Source organism: Polyodon spathula, chromosome 28, assembly GCF_017654505.1.
Source record: "Polyodon spathula isolate WHYD16114869_AA chromosome 28, ASM1765450v1, whole genome shotgun sequence".
In the NCBI taxonomy this organism is placed as follows: domain Eukaryota; kingdom Metazoa; phylum Chordata; class Actinopteri; order Acipenseriformes; family Polyodontidae; genus Polyodon; species Polyodon spathula.
In genome coordinates, this window is record NC_054561.1 from 3,381,923 (window position 1) to 3,406,491 (window position 24,569).

Below are 24,569 nucleotides of genomic sequence, written 5' to 3' on the forward strand. Positions count from 1 at the left end.
GTTAACTTCAGCCTGGAGCAAATTCACCTGTCGCTGTGCACAAAAGTATTCTTTGTTGCCCGGTTACCTACACTACTCTGGGGATTATGCACAGGCTAAGGCTGCTACCCACCAGTTGCGATGCGGCAAGTGGAACTGTGCAGCGATGCAGAAAAATGAATAGGAGCTATACTTTTGATAAGTATCTTCACACCACACGCGCCGCAGGAGCGGGTCCAGGGTGGCACTGGAGCGGCGTGAAATAAATAGGATTGAATCTTTGCGATTTGATGCGCGTCAACTAGGGCATTGAGCAATTGGAGAACAGCTTCAACGCACGTGGTGCAGCAGGGTGAAGCAGTATCCAGAATGAGAGAGGAAAACAATAATACCCAGAGCTTTATGACAAAGGGCATCGCAATTATACAGATACAGATTTGAAAGATAATACAGTGGTTTGCAGAAGTATTCACCCCCTTCCATTAATGTCACATTTTGTTGAATTACAAATAATTTAGTGTCAGTTTTTCAAACTAACTTTTTTTTTTTTATTCAAAGCTGTAGTGGTTCACTGAACACTGTTATTTGAGAAGGAGGTTAAATGTTAACAAAACTTGCAAAGAAAATGTGCAAAATGAAATTTACTGGTTGCATAAGTATTCAGCCCCTGAGTCAGTACTTGGTAGAAGCACCTTTTGCAGCAATTACTGCTATGAGTCTTTTTGGGTAGGTCTCTACTAGCTTTGCACGGTAGGTTGGCGAAATTTTTGCCCATTCTTCACAGGAAAATTGCTCCAGTTCTGATAAGTTTGTTGGGGATCGTCGGTGAACTGCAATCTTCAAGTCTCACCATAAATTTTTGATTGTATTCAAGTCAGGACTTTGACTGGACTACTCAAGAACATTAATTTATTTTCTTGTTCAACCACTCCACTGTGGCTTTGTGCTTTGGGTCATTGTCCTGCTGACATGTGAATTTCCTCCCCAGTTTGAGTCTTGGCTGACTCAAACAGGTTTTCCTCAAGGATTCACCTGTATTTTGCACCATCCGTTCTCCCCTCTATCCTGACAAGCTTCCCAGCCCCTGCTGAAGAGAAGCATCCCCATAACATGATGCTGCCACCACCATGCTTGACAGTTGGGATGGTGTTGACTGGGTGATGTGCAGTGTTGAGCTAGCGCCAGACGTAACGCATGGAATTTAGATTGAAAAGTTCAATTTTTGTCTCGTCTGACCACAAAACCTTTTTCCACATGTCTGCAGTATCATCTGCATGATTTTTCGCAAACTCCATATGTGCTTTAAGATGAGGCTTTTTAAGTAATAGCTTCTTTCTTTCCACCCGTCCATACAGGCCAGCTTTGTGTATGGACCAGCTTTATTGTTGATGTGTGAACACTGACTCCCATCTCAGACACAGAACATTCTCAAGGTCATTGTTGGCTTCAGAGTGACATACCGAACCAGTTTCCTGCTTGCCTGGCTGCTCAGTTTGGGAGAGCAACCTGATCTGGGAAGTGTCTAGGTGGTATGATGCATCTTCCATTTCTTAATGATAGACTTCACTGTGCTGAGAGGGATAATCAGCACCTTTTGAAATTTTCTTGTACCCTTATAAATAATGGGAGGTGTACATTTGGGTAGGTATAGAGGTTAGACAATTGGGAACCTCTATCTCAGCGTGAACTGTAAGGTCAGGATTGTTCATAAGAGCACTGTAAACAAGAATGTCGACGTGGTGGATTTTCCTCTCATTACAAACTTGTTTGTTATGCAGATCAGATCATTGACATGTTTTCTGTAACCTGTAAAAATTGTGGTTGCCATCTTCGTGAACAAACTTCTCTACAGATTTCCACCCACAGCTGTTTTGATGCCAGTCTTCTTGCCAGCCACTGTGTAGCACAAATAAGTGATATAATTGGCATTACATATTTGCTTCATTGATGTACTAGTTTAATCTTACAAAGAAAGAAGCTGTTGATTTAAACCAGTGTCACAAAAGGTTTACGACCATATTAAGTTGGAAGACGCATGCAATTGTCTACATCTGATACGGCTTAGCGGCTTCTTCTGTGGGCATCATTTATAATTGTATTGTTGTCAAGTTTAATAAAAAATAAATAAATGCAGCATTTTACTGGGAGACTTGTGTGATGTGTCAGATAGTCTTTTTTTTTAATCTCCTTGAACATGCCATTACTGTAAAATGAAAGCGCATTCTCCATAGCCAACGTGTGTTTACATTCTTCAAAGCTTCCAAAAAATAGGATAAAAGCTGTTTATAAGAAAAGGGGAAAAAAAAAAGTTTTTGAAGTCTTTTTTTTTTTTTTTTCTCGCTTGATAACTAACTACCGATACTACGAGAATTAAAACAAGCCTGTCCTCATGCGAACTGCCAAAGCCAGTGAGGAACCAATCATCTTATAAGGGGAGGGCTTTAGAAGCACCCTTTCACAGACTGCTTTTCTTGTTACATGCAAATTATAAAGTGACAGGTGGTACTTAAAAATAATGGGCTGCATAGGAGGTCTACCATGCAATTAAGAGTGCTAATTCTGGTATTGACAAAGGTTGTTGATCCATTTAATGTTTCTAAAAGTATCCCATGCAAAGATGTTTAAAGTGCTTGCCAAAATACAGCCCTTAATTTTAATCGATTTTTGTGTCATCCATGTAGGTCTTCAGATTAAGTAAGATATTAATGAATGTCTTACTTTTGGAAAATAGGTGTTTGCAAGATCTCACATTAGGAGATCGGACTTAAATTATATAATAATAATAATAATAATAATAATAATAATAATAATAATAATAATAATAATAAATCTTTATTTTTTATGTAGCGCCTTTCATAGTGGACCACCATCACAAAGTGCTTTACAGAGGTAGGCTGTGAACTGTGCTTTATATGCAGAGTCACTTACAATAGGACATTGATTTAACATCTCATCCACAGGATGGAGCACAAGGAGGTGAAGTGACTTGCTCAGGGTCACACAGTGAGTCAGTCAGTGGCAGAGGTGGGATTTGAACCGGTGACCTTCTGCACCCTTTATGCATAATAAGATAAAATAAAATATCATATGTAAATAGTTATTACCTGGGCCACCATTACTGTTATTAGTAGCATCAGAGGTTATGCAATGGTCTCTGACTGAGTGGAAACATATATTTGTTTTTGTTTTTCATTACATCTCTTAATTTCTGATAAATTGATAAAAATTGATAGTCATGCGTACATAGATCCCACTGAACTTTTTTTTTCATTTATCTGGAAAACCTTATTTAGTTTTATAATAAATGATTCAAGTATTGTTTGTTGAGTATTAAATTCCAGTTAATGGGGGGTGTCTGTCTGTACATTTGTCCACCTGTATGGCACCCTTTCATTTTTATACATCTCTGGGGAAAATGGCTTATTGATGAAACTTGGAAGTAACATGATTTAGAATACATTGATAGGTAGGATCAGTGTGTGGTGATGTTTAGAGGTGTCTCTTTGTATCTGATCTTGGCCCCAGTGGAAATACTGATACTGAAAATAGATATCAAACCCTATGGGATTCTGCATTTTCAAAAATCTCAAAACTGTTCTTACTCAGATAAACAACTACTGTACTAAAATAATATATTAAGCTACTCAAGTGAGGATAAGTACAACAGTGCTCAGACAGACAGTGGAAAGCCAAGATTGGATACCTCTGGGGCAGTTTCCAGAGTGGAGGGGAGTGCCCATTAATTTTCTGTGACAGTGCAAAAGCGAAGCCATGGTGTTTATCATCCCTAGGTGCTCATTAAAAGCAGGGGAAGCCTCAATCTCGGGGCTGCCTGTCGCAGAGCAGAGGCGGGGAGGCTGTGCTTGCACTTTTTATTTTTTTATTTTATTTATTTTTTGTCTCAACGTCATCTCCCAGGAGAAGCCAGCACATGTAACACAAAAGCCAGATGACTTTCTTAATACTTGCTTTCTGTCTTTTCTTAAAGCCTGACAGTGAAGAAGACTAAAGCTCTGATTTGTACAGTACAGCAAAAGAAAGTGATAGAGGGAGAGAAAGCAGAACTAGAATTTGAGAAAGTAAAGTGCAAAGGGCAACATTTTCTTTGTGTTTCCAAGTATAGGGTTAATGTGGTGATTTATTCATTAAAAAAAAAATACTGTGTGTGTAAATCTACTGTATAAATAATTTTTTAGTTTGGCACCATTTTGGCTTTGTAGTCGAGTCTAATTTCATATGTAAACCCTACAAATTCAGTGTTGGTTTTGTTGCTGACAGTTTGGCAATGGGTCTTTTGTAAGAATTTCAACGCCAAATCAATATCTATATAATAAACTCAGACAGTGAGTCGAGAAACATAAAGTCGTGTCTATCTACCCAGCTCAGCAGACAGCTGATGGCTGGGCTTCATTGTACCTCTGTAGTGGGATTTTCTCTATTCAGCGACTCCGTCTGCAGAAGATCCAGAGCTTGTTTTTTATATAACTTTTGAATGCAACCCCAAAGGAATTATGTCTGCCAAAGCATAGAAATGCCTGGTACTCATACATCATTGTGCTATTTCCAGCATCTCTCTTATAAAGCCAGCAAAGTGTGAACTCCTTAGAAAGTGTTCCAGATCTCATAAATATGTTTGCACCATTGCAGGGTTATTGTATTCATGGTGGTCAGTTTCTGTGCTGATTTTTTTTTTTGTTTGTTTACATAAGAGATACCAGGTAAGAACTATTCTGGATCAATGCCTAAGAGACTTAATAATCAACCACACTGTGAAGTATCTGCCCCCTAATTACATGCGATAGCCAGTTACTGTACTAGTGATTTTCTTACTGTTTTCTTTTTTGGTTTACAGGTCAGTGTCCACCGTTTAGACTAATTGTGGACTAATTTGAGAATATATTTTCCTTCCTTTCAATGCCATGATAACTAAGGCTTTCAAATAAAACCACCTACTTCTTACTAGCAACCTTCTGTCTGCCTGGCCCCTACTTGCATTGTTCTTGCACAGGAAGTGATTGGGTACCAGGAAGCAGCAGCAAGTTTTAAATCTACAGGGGTTGCTTCTGAAATATCCTGAAATTACAAAAAAAAAAAAAAAAAAGTAGATATATTTCAAGTCACTTTTATGTAATTTTTTTGTTATGAATAGTTCTGTTTCAGAGTTGTCAGTACATTTTGGGATTTTTCAGATTTGTTCAAGTTAGTACGATTCCACAAGTCTTTAGTCTACCGGTATTGCTAGACTAACTTAGCGTGTTTTAGTATCCTCTAGAGGGCAATAGCAGTTACTTTGGGTTCATTGCAATTGAGACGCATTTTAATACGCAGATGGGGACTATCTTGAGCTGCTTAGTTCTCTGCAATTTGTATTAACTTGCGCACTAGTTTACTATCATCCTCCATACTAACCACGGGATCATCCCCAGTTAGTATGCTCCTTTCAGTTCATTGTAATCGACCCTTGGTCTTTACAGAGGATGATTAATACAAGTTTACTGTACCTTAACAGAGAAGACTAGGGTATATATTATCATCTTAGTCAGGGCATTTACAGGTCAGTTCATATATAAACTCACAGTAATCCACACTACTGGTTCTCCTTTTTTTCCCCTGTCTAGGCTACAACAGCTGAACAAGTCCTTGTAAATTGGATTGAACTAAAGTCCCAGATGTTGCAGTTTAAATGCTAACAGATAGGCTGGTAAAAGCAAAATGGAAAACAAATGGGACCCTGCTAGGATTAAATCTCTGGCTGCTTGCATGTGATTTACATCGTTGATCACGGGTAGAAAGATTAACGTATAGGTGCATGGAAGTGGATTATGTACTGTACAGTATTTTAGTGCCTTAGAAGTCTCTTTATTTCGATCAAACATAACACTTGCATTGTAAATTGCAAATGTTGAAATACAAAAAAAAAAAAAGTGTAATATTCAATAGAAAACGTTTTGTCTTTCTCAGTGATAGGAAAACTATTTTTTTTTTTTTTATTTACAGTGTGCCAGGGGATCAATCAATCTTTATTTTATGTAGCGCCGTTAATAGTGGACCACCGTTACAAAGCTCTTTACAAGAGTGTTATGGATTTGGATTTTGGTACAGTAACACCAAAATCCATAATACTTTAAATACTGAGAAGTGCATAGGACATGATATACAGTAAAAAAACAAAAAAAAAAAACAATGCCTAATACAATACAGTGAAAAATGCACAATGCATGAAATAGTAGCAACAACACAGCTAATAGCAGATATCAGGTTTAAAGAGCATGGAAAGAGAGAGCAAGTGGGCCTTGAGAGTTAATTTGAAGCGAGCAATGGTGGGAGCATCACGCACTAAGGTTAGGAGAGAGTTCCAAAGAGTCGGAGCCATGAAGCTAAACAAGAATTTTCCAAGTGTGCTGCATGTTACTGACCTACTGCAAATGTTCTGTTGTTTATGAAGCATCTGTCTGGACTGTGCAAGGGCAGAGATGGCAATTTCCCCAACACACTGCCCAGTTTTGATAGAAGAGCACACTTCAAGCGGAGCTCCTTAGGAACGCTGTAGGGAGAATCCACCGTGTTCTGCACCGATTCCAGCTGACCATAAAAGAAAAGCAGTGGCAACATTAGTTGTGGGGGGGAGCAGCCTTGATACTGCGGTTGGTACAGCTACAGGATGAAGCACTTGATTTCAAGTCTGTATAGTAGTGACGAAACTATTTACCAATGTTGACCCAATCATACAGTTATATGCAGTAGTATTGTCACAGGGAACCCCCCCTCCCCACCTACAAAAAAAAGTAGTTTAATCTGTTTATCCTTGCCCTGAAAGTCGTCTTATTTTAAAGCGGGTCTCCTCTTGCGGTTTGCAGGGCCAAATGGAGTATTACCTGGGCGCTGCCCTCCAATGCCAGTGCTTGCTGTTGTGCGTGGAGGATGCTTTTAATGGCTCCTGTCGTGATCTGCGAGGCTCCACAGCTGGTTTGCGAGGGGAATCCCAAGGCAGAAATCCAGCTTCGCACGCAAGAGCTTTCTAATCAAACTGACAAGGCGTCCACCCACTGCTGCTGTTTTTTTTTCAAACTCTCGCCTGCGTACAGTACTCTTCCTCACACATACATACAGAGAAACACATAAACCATGAGCGTTACATAAGTGCCGAGGATTTCCTTTCCATTGAGACCACCGTGCATTCAAAATATATTTTTTTTGTTCTTCTGCAATACAAGACAGTCTAGTAGGTTTAAATTTCACGTGGTTTTTTTGCAGAGAACCTGAAGATTCTCAGAACAATAAAAAAGGGAATCTGTCAAGAGGAGAGAACATGGAAACCCTTGTCTTTCCAATAATGTAGTACTGCCAAGGTGCAAACTGTTTTTTGCATTTCTTTTAATGCAAGTTGGTAATCTGTACTGTACTTTTAAACAGAATAATGGGTTAATAGATAGAAATGGATTATCTTAATGCTCTTTCATATTGTGATGTTAAGAAAAATTCCACCCCCCTCCTCATTGCACTATTTGCATATTGTATTTATAACCCTGGGTTATTTATAATTCAGCTATATTAGAGAATATTGTGTTATGTTATCGTTCATCTTCTTGTCTGAAACAAGAAAAGAAAACCTAATTAAAGTTCAATTAAGTGTCTTTGCTCAGAGCGGGCAGTTGATTTGACTGCAGACAGAGAAGATGAGGAGACACCCACACTGGGCTTAGTGCTGCTGTGGAGACAGTGGTTGGATTATAAAGGCCAATTATCCAAGCAAAGGCTTGTCTGTGTTATTCTGTAGAGTGTTCTCCTCTGCCCTCGTCACAATGCCAACATTCGATACCGTGACAATTTTGGGGGGGGGGGGGGGGGGGGGAAATCTAGCATTACTATACCACAAAAAGTGAAAAACCAATGGTTTAAAATGAGTAACACCTCATGGCAATATTCCCAGCGATCTTTTAATTTCACTTAAAATCTAAAACAAGCACATAAGATCCACAGCACAACAACCACTGATGTTAGTGAAGCTAATGGGCACTCATATATATATATATATATATATATATATGGGGTGAAATGCATTTCTTCTTTGCATGCAGTACTCTCAGTGTATTCGACTTTGATGCAAAAGACCCTCTATGATATGCTATCCAGAGTTGCTGACTACAGGACAATTATTTTACCCACAATATTCTCACAATTAAATAATGAACAATTATTTTTCTCATCACTGTAGCAATTCCACACACAGCTCAGGAAAACTGGCGGTTCAGGGCATACTTCGATCCTGTGTCCCAGACGGTTTTATCTTTTACACCCAAGAACTCTAGAGAGGAGGCCAGCCCGGTAACTCGATGAGGAAAAACGATCCCTGCCAGTTTTGCCTCCCTAACCTGCAGGAGAACCAGAGCCAATGCAACGCTCCCTCTGAAATCCCCAGCGAATGGTGACTTCGCACAGCCAGGACCCGAACCTCCGCTCCCCTGACTGTGTGACTCACCCTGCTTTTTCTAAATGAGCATCTCAGCGGAATCAGAAATAAATATATTTTCAAGCCTGTATCGCAGTGGTTGATTTGATATCCTGCTGTCATGTAAATCAGTATAGTTTCATGTTTGTTCAAGCAGAAATAAACTACAGTATAGACATTAATTTTGGGTCCTAAAATGAAAACAGAACATTTGTGTTAGCAATGCAAGTAATTTGAGCAAATTTAAGTTCAAATAAATATTAAAATTTGTATTTCTTTGTGGATAAGTAGCTCATTTTGTTTATGGAAATGTTAAACAAACAAAAGCAAACAAACACCCAGACGCACATACAGTGCCTTTGCTCATGATGGTGTGCACAGGTCTATTTTCTAAAGGTTAATAGATAGCTTGCTCACTTAATACAAAATGACAACATTACTCTTTGTTGTCTTCCCCTGATACAAAAGTTTATTTCACCCTTCCCTTTTTGTCAACAGCTGCCGTTGAGTGATAGGATATTTATAGCTCTGCTTTCCTAGCTGATTACAATAATGCTGTAGAGAGTAAGAGGTAATCGTGTGTAAACGAGTCTTGTAACATTTCCAGATGGCTTTTGCCAGCCGTCGTTTACCAAGACAGCTGACTTGGCATGCAGATGATAGGCTGATTCACTGCCGGTTGCCATCTTCTTTTTATCAGAACTAACGTTGTGCAGCGTTACGAAAAACCTCTAGATAATGCCATCTAGCGGTTAACATTTTAAATTAAGTTTATTTATTTGTTTTTTAAATATCTGTGGTTGTGGTTATGAACAATATAAGAATACATAGTTATCTACCAATTAAGAAATAATGGAAAAAAATGCAGTACTATATTGATATACATTACCATCTAATATTGGTTTGTGTGATAAAAAGTAGACCTGATGTTGACGTGGTACAGACATTTGAAATTTCTTTGTATCAGATTGTTTGTAGCAGTTGGAAAGTGCGGCATATACTACAAAAAAAAGTATATTGTCATGGGGCGCTGTGCAAGTACAAGCTGATTTTGTCACCCACTCAAAATCATCTTGTAAGCCCACTTGTGACAGGACCACTTGTGGAGTAGATGTCAGCTTTTCTTTTTTCGAACAAACAATCCTGCAAAAGCAACGCATAAAAATGTTAATAAATGGTGTTTCTCATCGTTTTTGGGCCTGTACCAAGGGAGTGGGGGGGTGGAGATTGTGAGACTAGCTTAAGAGAGCTTCACAATACAGTTTTGGCAAGACGTGCTGTTACAATAACAAAACACCCCGTTAAAAAAAAAAAGTGTTAAAAAAAATAATAAAAAAAAAACATTTATTGGATACATTTGGCATGAATAAACTATAACAAAAAATAATAATAAAATAATTGTAAGCAAGAGCATTTTTTTGGGGTGGGCAGGAATTGAATCAGTGTCTCATTGCCATAACAGCACTGTATCAGCAGCACTCTGTTCATAAAGGGGTCATTGCCATACGCTAACGATTGGTGACCAGTTTAGGGTTGCTAGTTACATTGACCTTAATTGGATTTTCATTCTGTTGTTTAGGCTGCGAAACCAAGTGTGCAATCACCATCTGTCTCTTTTAATCCAATTCACATTATTAAATCTTATTGAGGATGCAATCCAGGCTTAAATTAATGAACTGCAGTGTTTTATTTAAAAAAAAAAAGAATAATAATAATAATAATTAACCGGCATACCACACAGAAGTATGCTTCCAATTTAACAGTACTGCAGATCTAAAGGAGTTTATGTGTGAACGGTTTATAAAAATCTGAAATTACCCATTTAGTTTTGTTTCTCCCCCACCATTATGAAGCCATGTACACATTTTCAGATCAATCCCTCAAGCCATTCATAAATGATAATCCTCACAAGATTTCATAACCACAAACCCGCGTACAAACATTAAAACGTGTGCGTGCGTGCTATGCTACCTGATATCTTTTACATTTAAAATGATTTATTCATATTAAGTATGACATCTGGGGGTGTGTGTGTGTGTGTGTGTGTGTGTGTGTGTCTATATATATATATATATATATATATATATATATATATATATATATATATATATATATATATATATATATATATATATATATATATAGTTAGTACCAGTCAAAAGTTTGAGTACACTTGCTGGAAACTAGTTTTTTTTTCATAATTGACAGTATACGTTTCTGTAAATTCTTGAAATTGGAAACACATGTTACAATATACAAAACAAAACATAAGAGTATCAAAGCAATGTTCAAGAAAATTGAAAATTGTCTCTAAATCTTGGATTCCTCAAAATAGCCACCCTTTGCCTTAATAATTGTCTCACAAACACGAGGCATTCGGTTAACAAGTTTCAGCAGGAAATCACCCGACATGTCTTCCCAGATCTTCTGCAGCAATTCCCAGAGATGTAGGGCACTTGTGGGTAGCTTTGCTTTGACTCTTCTGTCCAGTTCGTCCCATACAAGTTCTATGGGATTGAGGTCTGGAGACTGGGCAGGCCAGGTCATTAGATTGAGTTGTCCTTCACTTTCCTCCTTCGCCGGATAGTTCTTGCACAACTTTGAGGTGTGTTTCGGGTCATTATCTTGCTGAAGAATGAAGGACTGCCCAACTAGCCGGAATCCTGATTGAATGGCATGCCTCTGAAGTATGCTATGATAGCCCTGCTGGTTGAGCTTGCCATGGACTTGGTAAAAACCATTAACTCTGTCACCAGGAAAGCCCACCCCCAGACCATGACACTGCCTCCTCCATGCTTGGCACATGCAGAACTCATGCACGCACCCTCCCTGCGTCTTACAAATACTTGGCGGTTGAACCCAAATATTTCACATTTTGACTCATCGGTCCATAAAACATTCCTCAAACGTCCAGTTTCTGTGTTTTTTTGGCCCAGGCAAGTCTCTTCTTCTTATTCTGCACTCTTAACAATGGTTTCTTTGCAGCAGTTCTTCCAGTTAGGCCAGCTTCACGCAATCTCCTCTGAACAGTTGATGTTGAAACATCTGTACTTCTAGTAGCATTTAGCTGAGCTTGTATTTCAGGGGCAGTTAATCGCTGGTTTCGCAGACTTGTGACTCGAATGAACTTGTTCTTTGATTCTGAGGTCACCCTTGGCCTGCCTGACCTTGTTCGGTCCTCATGAGTGCCAGTTTCTTCAAATTGTTTGATGGTCTTGGCCACAGCAGTTACAGACCCTTGCAGAGTTCTTGCGATTTGTCTTAAAAATTGACCTTCATTTCTTAAAGTAATTACAAAGTCTTTTTTCTTTGCTTAACTGAGTGTAATTTGCCATTTTCTGCTCCCTTACATTCAGGAATGATAAACTTGTGCTTATGCTAACTATATGTATAGTAATCATGGACCCTCACCTGTTAACAATAATTGGTGACACAAGGTTAATTAGGTAACATGCTAGTTAACTCAGAGAACATCTAACAAAGACACTTTTATACTTAGGCCAGTGTTCTAACACCGTGTTGTACACATTTCAGACGTTTAACTGACTTGGGCTTGAGACTGAAACCCCCTTGCTTTGGGTGACCATTTCATTGAAATTGACAAGATTTACATTTTCATTTAAAAATTAAATGCAATTAAATTTTTAAATGAAATTAAATGCAGACAATTAATGAAATTAAAAATGAAATGCAATTCATATATGATTATCGGCTCATATAAGTACACATATCATATAAGTAAATATTAAGTGTTTATAGACAAGTTTATACAGCTAAAAGCATAGTTAATCATGAAAAACCTGGTTTCAAGCAGGTGTACTCAAACTTTTGACTGGTATATATATATATATATATATATATATATATATATATATATATATATTATATATATAGATATATATATATATATATATATATAAAAAATTCACAATCCAGTGTGGCTTATTGTTCATGTACCGGTACTTAGTTCTAAGTAAAATAAATACCTTAAAAATCTTGTCATTTGGGCAGATTCTGTAAAAGTGGTTGCCTGTGCATCATATCCAGGATGCCGATAGTGTTACTGTAATTGTCACAAATCATTTACATACCAGGCTCAGATTCATTCTATTTCTGGGTGATGCTGGATAACTAACCTAATCTCGTTATCATTAATCCAAAGACTTCTTCCTGTTGACGAAAGCATGTTTCTATTCTGTGATGGTGAACTCTGTGTTTATTTCAGCCCTGGCACTTGAATAGAGACTTCCTCATTTTAATTTAGTTTATTACTTCCTAACGTGAACTTGTGTGGTCAGGTGGAAGTCAGCCTTTTGTGTAGTGCCACCCTCCTACTGTACATGGTCAAGTTGAGATAGATTTAAGAGGCGAGGAAGGCATTTTTCTATATGAAAGAGACATCATTTTTGTCAGCAATCTTGGATTGAGAAGTACAGTCTACTATACCATTTTATATTTCTGTTACTGTATTATTCTATGGAATGACCCTGTTGGCCTTGATTAGTTCCATATTAATATTGTATACAGTAAAAGTCTAAGACTGTTACCAGTTGACTGAACATATATGTGCAAGTTAAGACACCTATTGATTTTATTAATGGTTGATGTTTCTCATAGAAAAACTGTAGGAAATGTGTGGGGGGTGGGGGTTGTAAAGTTACACAATCTGTACCAGTATTACAAGTGCTAGCCAAAAAGCATGTCTTCTTGACTTGTTCAGCATGGTAAAAGTACAAGATAGTAGGTGCGGTTGTGGGTTTGCATTGCGGAAGGCAATGGCTTTGCTTAGACCAGAGCTCTTTGTAGAGGGTGTGAGAGCTCAGTGCTGTACTATGAAACAGAAGGAAGTGGGATGACTGTACCATTGTGCAAAGCAGTGGTTTTGCTTTGCACACAGTGATTTACAGTTGAGATACTGGAGCAAGCAAACCAAGAAGGAGGCTTGCTTACTTAACGAGGTGTTGCTTGACAGCCTTGTGGAGAAGGTCATGCATTATTTGTTTTGGTAAAAGTTGTTAAACTCTGTGTTGCACTGCAGCTCGGTGACCTGCGATAGCTGTGTGTGATTAGCTATCCCTTTATCATATACATCTCTGTAGTAAAAGGAACAAAAGCAGCCATTAAAATATTTGTCTTTTCATAATTCTTTTTGATTTGGATTTGTGCATATATTACTGTCCTATTGTAAAGTGTTTTACGAAGAAATGTCACTAAATCAATCAACTGCAAAGCTGATTTGTCAAACTCTGATTCAAAAGTGACATCTTTGTCAAAGCGTAGCAGCGGTAGAGCTGTATGCGTCATATGTAAGTTTCCAAGGAAATGACTGGTTTGGTACCCATGTGTTACAGTACAAACCTAGCTACCATGGTGATGGGTTTATCTTTTGAGGGTGTTTGGTATGTTTCAGCCTTTACTACACTACAGTTATGCTGCCTGTGGAGTTATGTAACAGAGAAAAACAACATGCACTCGATTTTGTTTTTTTTTGTTTTTTTGGATCAGTAGTTCTTGCTATTAGTGTGCTGACGTCTGTGCTTCTACTCAATAATTACTTTTAAGAGGGATGTAGTGCGACCGCACCCGTACACACCTGCAGGGATACATGCACATGGGCGTGTGTATGAATGTATATTCTATCTTTTAGATTTATATATCTATATATTATTTGAATAATAGTCTCTCTCACCTCCCCTCCCCTGATGTCATTTGAACAATGTTGGTGATAATTGAATTAAGATTATTTATTTTCTTAAACGTGAATCATCGAAACTCAATATTTTACAGATCTAACCTACCAAGACCCACACAGCCCCAAATCAACACTACATAAAAGATGCTACATTGATAACCAGAAATGGTAGCATGCTAACCCTGCCCCTCCTCTGTCTGATTCCAGGGGCGGAGTCTGTGAAATCGGCAGGCATGCAGAGCTCGGGGGGTCCGGTAGACCTACGCACCGACACTCGTATCCCCCTGCCCACGGCGGACCCAGTGCTGCGGGAGCAGCAGCTTCAAAACGAACTCCTCCTTCTCAAACAGCAGCAGGAGCTGCAGAAACAGCTGCTCTTCGCAGAGTTCCAGAAGCAGCATGAGAACCTCACCCGCCAACATGAGGTGCAGCTGCAGGAACACCTCAAGGTAGGCCCTGCATGTCCACACTCTCTCCATTAGGGTTTTCAGTCCATTTTTCTTATTATTATCAGTGGCTTTATTACTGCCGGGTCCCTTTTTTCTCTTTACGATTTCTTGTTTTATACTTCAAAATTAGACGGATATTTCAACGGCTAGGCTTTAGGGAAATGTTCCTAATAGTTCAACTGTGTTCTTCAGACTCACCCCAGTGGTCTAGCTGCAAGTGAACAGTGTGACCTACAACTACAAAACCTACAAAAATATTGAAAGTGGACCAGTAGCAATGATAATAAAAGTTAATAAGTGCTAAGAGACCTCTACAATTCTTAAACCCATGTTAAAAATTATGCTTTGTAGGTGTTTCCTCAGAAATGTTATTATCTGTATAGATCAACATATATCTCTGTAGTTTTATGTACTTGCTCTCTGTAATTCTGCAGGTTTTTACAGTATCATCTGGTATTCCAGAACAATGGACACTGGTAAACTGATACTTGACTGGGTAATCTTGTCCATAATTGTATATATTTGAATTGAATCCATTACACTGGAGTTAATGCCCCTGCCCCTGTCTTTGCTCGGTTCTTTAATGTCCGGATTAGACTAGTTTCTCATCTGAAGGATGGCATCTCCTGCAGCACAGTGCCCGCTACACTGAGACTATGCTGGGGGATTGTTTGAGAGTGGCCCCCTAAGCCACCAACACCCCTCCCTGCAGCCCTTGATTTTTCATGGAGGTCCCCTCTGGAACGCACCCATCTCCTGTTCTGACATGGAGACTAGGGGGACCCCTCACTGACCCGGCCCTGTGTGTCTGTGTGCTCTCAGCAACAGCAGGAGATCCTGGCAGTGAAGAGGCAGCAGGAGCTGGAGCAGCAGCGGAAGCTGGAGCAGCAGAGACACGAGGAGATGGAGAAACAGAGGCTAGAGCAGCAACTGATCATGCTGCGGAACAAGGAAAAGGGCAAAGAGAGTAAGCGACCAGCGTGAAGCAGCTTCATTAGTTTTCATGCAGCTTTTGGGGACTTCTTGTTATATTGTTTGGATAGCAGGAAGGTCTAATTTACAGGGATGCCCTGCACTTACTTGCAAGGATTATTATTGTTATTATTATTATTATTAAATAACTTAATGACATGTGTTCTTTGTATGTTCTTTGTTATAGTTCTCTGTGCTTTAGTAATAATATTCCCCTATAGAGTTAAGGTCCCTATTTTGAAGCAAAGAATACAATATTTCTGCCAGTGTACAAACTAGCATCAAACAGGATTTGTAGGATTAGTTTAATTCCTTTCAGAAAATGTGGGTCTATTCAAACTAGGTTTCATGGTCTTTCATTTTCCTCATTTCTCAAACTCGTGTGAGGTTGTGAACTTTCCACCCGCTAATTCTGCTTTCTTTCTTTGGCTGGTGTTACTTTCTGCCCATGCTTACAGGTGCAATAGCCAGCACAGAAGTGAAACTAAAACTACAGGAGTTTCTGCGGAGTAAATCCAAGGAATCCACCTCAGGCGGACTGAACCATTCCTTTCCCCAGAATTGCTGGTACGTACCATTGTAAATGAGAAGGGTGATGGGGTGTTAGAACTGTAATACCAGCTGTCTTTACAAGGCGGATGACAAGTGTTGTAATGTGCCATGACTTTGGACACACTTTGGGATCTGAGCAATCCTTTTTTTTATTTTTTATTTAGTGAACAAAGCAACCAACACGATTCATTTAAACTGACATGAAATCTCTAAGCCCAAATGCAGCATATGCTGCCTTGTTAACTGTGATCTCGTTAGAGTCTGGCTCAACAGCTGACTTATTACCAGTGTTCTCCCAAAGTGCCATTTCTGGTAGTTGCCCGCCACGTTCCTTTTGACACCCACTGCGCTACTCGAATATCGGGTCTTTTCAACGGTATTCAAACCAACCAGCTTTTTCCACCACTCGCCACAGGGGAGCCCATCACACTTCGTTAGACCAGAGTTCCCCCCCGCAGAGCAGCACGCCCGGGACGCCACCCTCTTACAAACTGCACTCCATGCTGGGCTCCTACAACGGCAAGGATGACTTCCCACTGCGCAAGACAGGTAAGCACAGATCACTGCTGCCTGAAGGGATCAACTCTCGCATATGTGATGCAAAATAACTAAAATGAGGGATTTCAATCATCTAAACAGTTGTTCCGTTCCTCACTTTATTAAAAATATGTCAGATGTATCTGCTGTTTTAGATTATTTTAGGTAATTTAAGTAGCCTCCTGTATATTTTTTTATGGACTGCTATTGAAGCCAAAAGTCATTGCAATCCCAGATGCATTTCAAGTAGCAGGTTTCAAAACAGTTACTGGTGTCTGTTCAGTTGATCTAAATATACATATTTAAAATACAATACAGTTGCACTCTTGCAGAGACACACACAATGTTGTTTTTATACAGTGGTGCACAGTTCTGAACAATAGAATAGGCCAACCCTGTTGTGTCATCTCCCTAAATAAAATCCACTACCCAATAGTGACCTCTTCAGTTACTGTCTCTGAGTTTCAGTTCCTTTTCCCTGATTTAGTGGGAATAACCAGTGAAGTATATCACTGGTTTACTGTTTTACTTGAAGCTGCTGGTGCACAGCAGAAGCTGCACTCCCCCATATAATCATGACATACTGCAGGTGTTTGAGCATTCCTTAAATAGCTGTGGTGCTTTGTGTTATCTAAACACACACACAGATAAAGAATCTCACCCTTACAATAACAGCTCCTTGAATTTTCTGCACACATTGACATTCCCTTGGCATCATGTGGGGAGTGGGTTTTTTGTGATGCAGTGATGCTCTGATATTCACACCACCTTGTCACTGTGAAACAAGGTAGCAACAGTGGTGTGGTGCTCTGTTTCCGTTGCATAATTCTGGAGGTCCTTTTGAAGTCCTCTTTCAGAGAGTCCCTATTTGACGCATTGTGCCAGGGTTTCAAACTGGTGAAGGGCACAAGATGCTGGTGAGCAAACCCGTTGTGCCACCTAGCCACACTGAAGATGGAAAATGCTGTGCATCTCTTTGTGTGGTAGCTGGTAAAAGTGAGTTGTCAGTAGTATTTTAGCATTAGCCATAGTACACTGAAGAAGGCACTACCTGAAACATTTAACTTGACTCGGGTTCTGATAGTTCTACATTCTAGCATTTTTCTAGCATGATGTGTTACTTCATTGAGGAGAGCAAAACCACACAATGGTAAATTCCCAAGCAGTTGACTCATTTTCGATCGACAGCTGCCCATGCATGGCACTGTCAGGGATTAAGCAGGGAGCACAATCTCGTCCAGCAACACTGAAAAAGTCAGGTTCATATATTCGGCAGCGAGCACGTCTGCAGGTGTGAGTCAGAGTGAATCACTGCATCAGGGACTGGAGAAGGACAGAGAGGTGCAGCAGAGCTGCCTTTTAATTGAAGTGCTTCTGAAGAGAGCCTTTGGCAAAGAGAACCAGGAGCAATTTGATTTCTGCATGAAGAGAAAAAGGATGCTTGCTTGAATTTGAACCTTTCGGTAAACGTGCATTATCTCAGTATTAGGTTTGTTGATTGATTTTTGGAGAGGTATTTACACAAGCTTGCCCCTACCGTATGGGCACCTGTTCTCTTGGAAAAGTGACAAATTATGAACGGACAGCAGTGAAGGAAAAATAGGACTCCAGTTGACTAGCAGTTTGAGCCTTTTCAGTTTTGGCTATGAGCCTAATTACAGTAGATGAGCACTGAGACAGTCCTATGATTTGTCTAAAGCTAAAATGTGACTTAATTGTAGGAGAGCCTATGCCTTCATTTCTGCAAATTTATACATAGCATATGTGAAGGACAGCAGTACACAAATATAATGCATTAAAAATCTGCCGTGCATTGCATGTTTTTCCAAATGTATAGGGCTGTGCACATTGTTATTTCATAATAACATGTTTAAAGTACAAATAATAATAATTTTTAGGAATTAACCAGCAAGTAGCCCCAAGCAGTCAATTCTGGCTATGTGATTTTGAATAAAATCTCTGTCTAGCTTTTAGTTACTGTCATTTTTGTTTAAAAATGTGCTAAATAATTTGTGTTCATTCCCATGATCAAGCATACTGCTGATTTTAATCAGATTAGATCCAGAAAGGGTTACCTAGTGAAGTGGCATTCCAGCTTGTGTGTGTTCTCGCAGAACCTATGTAGGTCATGCCACACATGGTATTTGCAGACATATGGGAACTCGTTGGAACAGAGAGTGTGAAGTCCTCCACTTTGCACTGTGGCAGGGTGTGAAGAGAGATATGTGCAGCAGCAGGTGGTGTTTTTCTCTGCCAAAGGTCTGACGTGAGGTTAGATAATGGAGAGACTGATAGATTGTTTTTTTGGATCAAAGAGGAAAAGGATGTACACAGAAAGTCTGATCGATGGTTGTCACTGCATTTCTTTTTTTTTTTTTTTTTTTTTAAAGTTGTTTTCTGGTTGCATAATGACATCAGCGCAGGCTTGTCCCCATTTGAAAATGGAATCACAATTATTCAGTGTTATATTTTGCTTCTCTCAGTAGTCCCTTTTGCTTAGTCCCTTTTGGGGACTACTCTTCCCTTATATACCTGCTCCAGAACCATTTACCACAATTGTAGTTTTACTGAAAGTACAATTTTCTGCTTTTACACCACATGAACGGTTTTAGATTTGTTGAATGATGATCTATTGATTATTGGTTAAATTATTTGATTATTTTGATAATTAACAAATTCAACCTTTCTCATTTTATGCTTTACCTAAATTATAAACTAAAGCTGTGTAGGTTTGTTGTCCTATGCTTTTTTTTTCAATAGTTCTAAAAAAAAAAAAACAGTGCTTAGTATGTGGTCTGTTTATATTACAGACGTGTTTTGGGGTTTTTTTTGTGATATTTTAATGTTTTGGATTTGAAATAAAATCGCTATTAGCTTTTTTTTAAATTGTCTGGCACTAAACTTTTTGTTCAAGCTGACAAGGCTGTGCTAGCTTAAATTCAAACCACAATGATCTACATTTTAGATATGGGGACAAGCTAAACCTACTGTCTGTAGACGTTAATGACCTTGCCGTAGGAAACAATGTGTGTCACAATCCATAAAGCCGATCCATAGAGTATGTATAAAATGCAGTTGATGTATAAAGAGCATGTGCTAACCATTTATGATGTAAAGGGAGTAAGTAAAATCGATTTAGGGAAAATATTTCTGTTGCTCTGTGTTCTCTGCCATGGTAATCAACTCATTGTTTTACTCAAACTACTTTACTACGATTTTCATTGCATTTCAGAATGCATGTCCACATGCATTAGAGAGTGGATTTCAGTACAATTTAAGTAGAGTGCGTGTTTTAAAGTGTAGTGTAGGTATATGCAGTTTTACTGGAATACACTTGAATTAACATGTCGACAAAGGAACTTAACATTGGAGCATTTTCATTATGCTGTTGTGTTGTATAGGATGCTCTTACTCTTTTAATCTCTAATCTGGTCAGACTGGCAATGTAGACTCTCCCTGCCAGACCTCAAACAATACCCTATATCTGTTTTCTTTTGTAGCTTCTGAGCCCAACCTGAAAGTGCGCTCCAGGTTGAAACAGAAGGTTGCGGAGAGGAGAAGCAGCCCCTTGTTGCGACGGAAGGACGGCACTGTCATCAGTACCTTCAAGAAGAGAGCCATCGAAATCACAGGTACGCTCCCCAGCTTGTCTATGAGCTACGGGATATATGCCATACCAATTTACAAGTAACCAAGGGGTTACAGTGTTTTACCAACATGTGAATCATGATCAATCTTGCACTATCTGCAAGTTTGGGAGTGTTTTTTTTTTTTTTTATTATTGTCATTATTGCACAAGTAACCAGCACTGAGTCATTCCTAATACATACAGCTGCCATATGTAGCACACACCCAAATCGCAACTGTCAAATGAATGGTGACTATACAGTGCATTCTGTAATGTATATTAATACATTCTGGAGAACAGACTTTTATGCAGATTTACACTTGCTAGCATCCCTTAATCACATGCAGTAAACTCCTTGCAGACTTGTTAACTCCTTGTAGTCCTAGCTGCTACAATGACCATAAACCCATTGACTGTGATACAGCAGATTTTCTTTAGATGTTCATACTGGGTTAGATGTGGATTCACAAGTGTCAAAATGAGAATCATCACAATGCTGACATTAAGGTTTGGATTATGGACACTTAAAAGAAGAAAAATAGATAGTCCTCAAACAGCTGCTCTTTCAAGAAGGTATAGCTGAACAACTCTTTTAAAGCACGATGTTTTAATCTGGTTTTCAGCCTATAAATAGAACAACTTATACTTAGAATTGCGGGCTGCAGTAAGTAGGCTGTTTACAGTTTTCTCAAGTGGTCAAATTATCATACTGTGGTTGAAAAAAAAAAAAAGAATTACCATTATGGAAAACATGTTTGTAAACAAGGCTAAAAAAAATACTTGGAACTATTGTAGTAGAAAGAGCCAAGTACTGGTAGACAGAGTAGCCAGTGTGGCCTAGTGGCTGAAAGTGAGGAAGTGGGGGGTAGTCTAGTGGTACTTTCTAGTTGGGGTGATTGGGAGGCAGCATAGTCCTGTGGCTTGAGCTCAAGACTGGGGGGGGGCATGTGGTCTACTCCAGTAAATGGAGCTGAGAGAATGTAGCCTTATTTGTTTATTCCACTAGCAGATTTACTTTGTTTCCATATATGGAGGTACTGGCATGTTATGTCTAAGCTGTATCACTTCAACAGAAGGGGTATAGAGAAAACTTCGGACTTTTTTTTTTTTAGGTAGAGATTATATGTAAGTGCACCAAAAATGACTTCCCTTCAAAAGCTCAATTGACTTGACTAAAGTTTTTTTTTTTTAAAGCACAAGTAAATGTATGTTAAGCTTATTAGCTTGATGCTGTTGTAGTCTGCGCTTCTGGTTTGAAAGCTAGAGACCAGTTAAAATACCTTGACATTTTGTTTTTTTCAGTTTTTTTTTTTTTTTTTTTTTACTATAGATTTAAAAATGGTCACATTATTGAGACAGCTTTATTGAGACAGCTTGATTGTAATCAATTGTCTTTGGGTAGAAAAAGCGGTGCAAGATTTAGACTTCAGCAAATGCTTTATGGATTTCAAACATGACTTGTACATTTATTCTAAAAGATGGCCTATTTTAAATATACAAAGGAACTACAAGAGCTCTGTAAATCTGTGGTTTTTGTACAACAAACACAAACTTTATCTTAAGGTTTACACACAATCACGGTACTGCAAACATGTGAATCAGACACCTTTTGTTTTGTGAAACCCTTTCTTCTGCAACAGCCTCCTTGCATGTGACCGATATCTGAATTGAATTGTAAAGAATAAAGGCATTGAAACAAAACTCTGGATTGCTGTAATAAAGATGAAGCAAAGCAACAGTAGCTGTAGCAGCAGATGAGTGGAGAGCAGCAGCAGTGGTGTCTTCATCTGCTGGAGATTTAAGATGGAATGAACTGCCTCCATCTGTTAACGTAACTAATACCAGACATGGCATAATGTACTTACGTTTGGTCATTAGGCTGCTGTTCATCCATAGTCACATACACAATTTTAACTATGTCTTGAAAATAGGGTTAGTTTAGCAAAATCAGAATCCTGGTAAAATAATAGACGTGTGTGTGTGTGTGTATGTGTGTGTGTCTGTATGTTTCAGTGTCCTCAATGTGTAACAGTGCCCCAGGATCCGGGCCCAGCTCTCCCAACAGTTCCAACAGCGCCATAGCTGAGAATGGATCCAGTGGCTCTGTACCCAACATCCATGCCGAGGTACACCAAGCCCTATAAAGCACGCCTTTGATGAATCCTAAGCCAGAAGCGCTGGAACAACTTTAATAGTGGGGGTGCTGAAAGCCATTGAACAAAACTGTAACCCTTGAATATGATGGAACCTGCTGCACCCCCAGCACCCCTAGTTCCAGCGCCCATGTCCTAAGCTGTAATTTCCTTAAACATATCCTCTCCCCCCATGTCTTGTTTTGTTATAAGGACTAGTTATGACAGTTTGTTAAAATGTATAGTAGTGTTTTTTTTTTTTTAATATTCGCAATTGTATCGGTTCTTTCCCAAGGAATAACTTATAGTAAATTCCAATTAACAAAAGTTATGCTAACTGTTGTTGTTTTTTGTACTGTTCATAAGCTGCTGTAAGGATGGCGCTGTCATAATGAATATTACATGTAAGGATAACATTTAGCATACTGAATTAAATGGTTTCAGAATTATACTCTGAAAAAACAAACTGGCATACAGGCCTGCAGTGTTAAGAGTTAAACATATGCTAAAAACATTGCTTTAATATCTGTCAGTAAGATTTTAAGTACGTGTGCACCCCAAATTCTCAGATTTATGATTTTAGAAGTTAAAAAGAAGATTTAAGTGCATCATGATTTTTTTGAATCCCTACACTGGAGGACTGTTTAAAACTAGTTTAACCTTGACAGTGTGGCGGCCGATGCTAAAAAATGAAAGCGCTGCTCTGCAAATGCCAGCCGTGCGCTCTCCAGCATTCTCAAGCAACCTTACTCCCTCAGCCCCCTCATCCCTAACTAAAGAGTGTGTGTCATCCTCTGTAGCGATGTTAAGAGTTTATCAGTCTTTTTATTCCCTATTCCCTTGAGGAGTTAGGTGGAGGATGAGCACTGGCAATAAAACTCGCAAGAACAGAAATTCTAGTCTTTTTTTATTCTTAGCAACACATGGAGCTAGTTTAATTGTATTTGCTCTGAAAGCTAAACAAACTGGAAACACCTTGAACTCTTAATTCAGCACTCTTGCTACAAAGGAATGCTATTGCGACGGCACTGAATCAGCCCCTTTCTAAATTGTTATACAGTATTTACATTGTGATGTCAGGCCAAGTTGATTTAAAGGGGTTTCAGGCAATTACAAGTACTGTAGCATTGCTAGCATATTGAATGTGAATAAAACATTGCAAGCCTTGAAAGGAGATCTAATTCACATTTAAGTATTTGTTCCTTAATAATTCATTTAAAAGTACATTATGCTCTACTTGTCAGATATGTGTTTTAAAAGCATTCATGAAAGAACTCCTTTCCTGTGTATAATGTCTTTTGATTTTAGTGCTACAGCAGCCCTACATATAGATACACACTAAGTATGCCTATTAACTTTCTCAGGGGCTGAGTGCAAGGTATAATGTATTCTGCTCTCTACAGCACATGCGTTCACACCATCGTACAATGAATGCAGATGGGTGTGTCAGCCAGCTGAGTCTCTACACGTCCCCTTCGCTGCCCAACATCTCCCTGGGCCTGCCAACCTCTGTCACCGCTGCCAACTCCCACATCAATGTGAGTACCTGCTGGAAAGTTTTGACACTGCGGGTATTTCTGAAAAAAAAAAGACAACTTCTTGCATGAAGTAATGGGGAGAGAAGAAAAAGGCCATCATTTGTGCCATAAGACCAAGGCCTTCCCGTTCTGTTTCTAGACAAGCTGGAAAGTTAGTCCTTTTACAGCACCATCTCTTTCCTAATGGGTAGGAGCGGGGTTGGCAAAGGCGGTGGTATTAATATCAAGCCACAGTGTAGAATGATGTAGTGCATTAAACAGAACAGATCTAGGCACATCAGAATACTAAGTGACAGTTGTTAAGTAATCCTCATTGTATTGCCAGGTCCAGCTCTTCAGCTACTTGTCATACCTGACCTAACTACATTATACAGAAACCTTTGTGTAGCTTCTTTAAAGTCTTTAGAGCAGACAATTGATTTTTCCAGTAGGCCTCAGTCTAACTCAAACCTGTTCTGAAAAGAGTTTAACTTGCAGTTGTATGGGTTTTTAGTTGAGGTAAAAATCATATGGCCACAAAGCTTTTGACATTAGTATGCCACAATTATCAAAGCAAATAACATCATAACCTATGCCATAGCATAGGTAGGGTCTAGCCACTGCTCTTTGTAGTTATAGTGTTATTTAGGATATGTATCCAG

At 39.0% G+C, this 24,569-nt stretch overlaps 1 protein-coding gene across 5 annotated transcripts in view; it reads left to right on the plus strand.

The window, feature by feature from the left end:
- Positions 1-24,569, plus strand: part of hdac5 (histone deacetylase 5) — a 60,843-nt gene that overhangs the window by 22,733 nt on the left and 13,541 nt on the right. For all 5 annotated transcript variants that reach the window (XM_041231669.1, XM_041231668.1, XM_041231670.1 and 2 more), the window contains 7 exons: positions 14,328-14,569; positions 15,392-15,536; positions 16,000-16,108; positions 16,509-16,642; positions 20,131-20,262; positions 22,272-22,384; positions 23,794-23,928. In XM_041231669.1, coding sequence (XP_041087603.1) covers positions 14,328-14,569; positions 15,392-15,536; positions 16,000-16,108; positions 16,509-16,642; positions 20,131-20,262; positions 22,272-22,384; positions 23,794-23,928 — 1,010 coding nt within the window. The remainder of the gene's footprint in view (positions 1-14,327; positions 14,570-15,391; positions 15,537-15,999; positions 16,109-16,508; positions 16,643-20,130; positions 20,263-22,271; positions 22,385-23,793; positions 23,929-24,569) is intronic.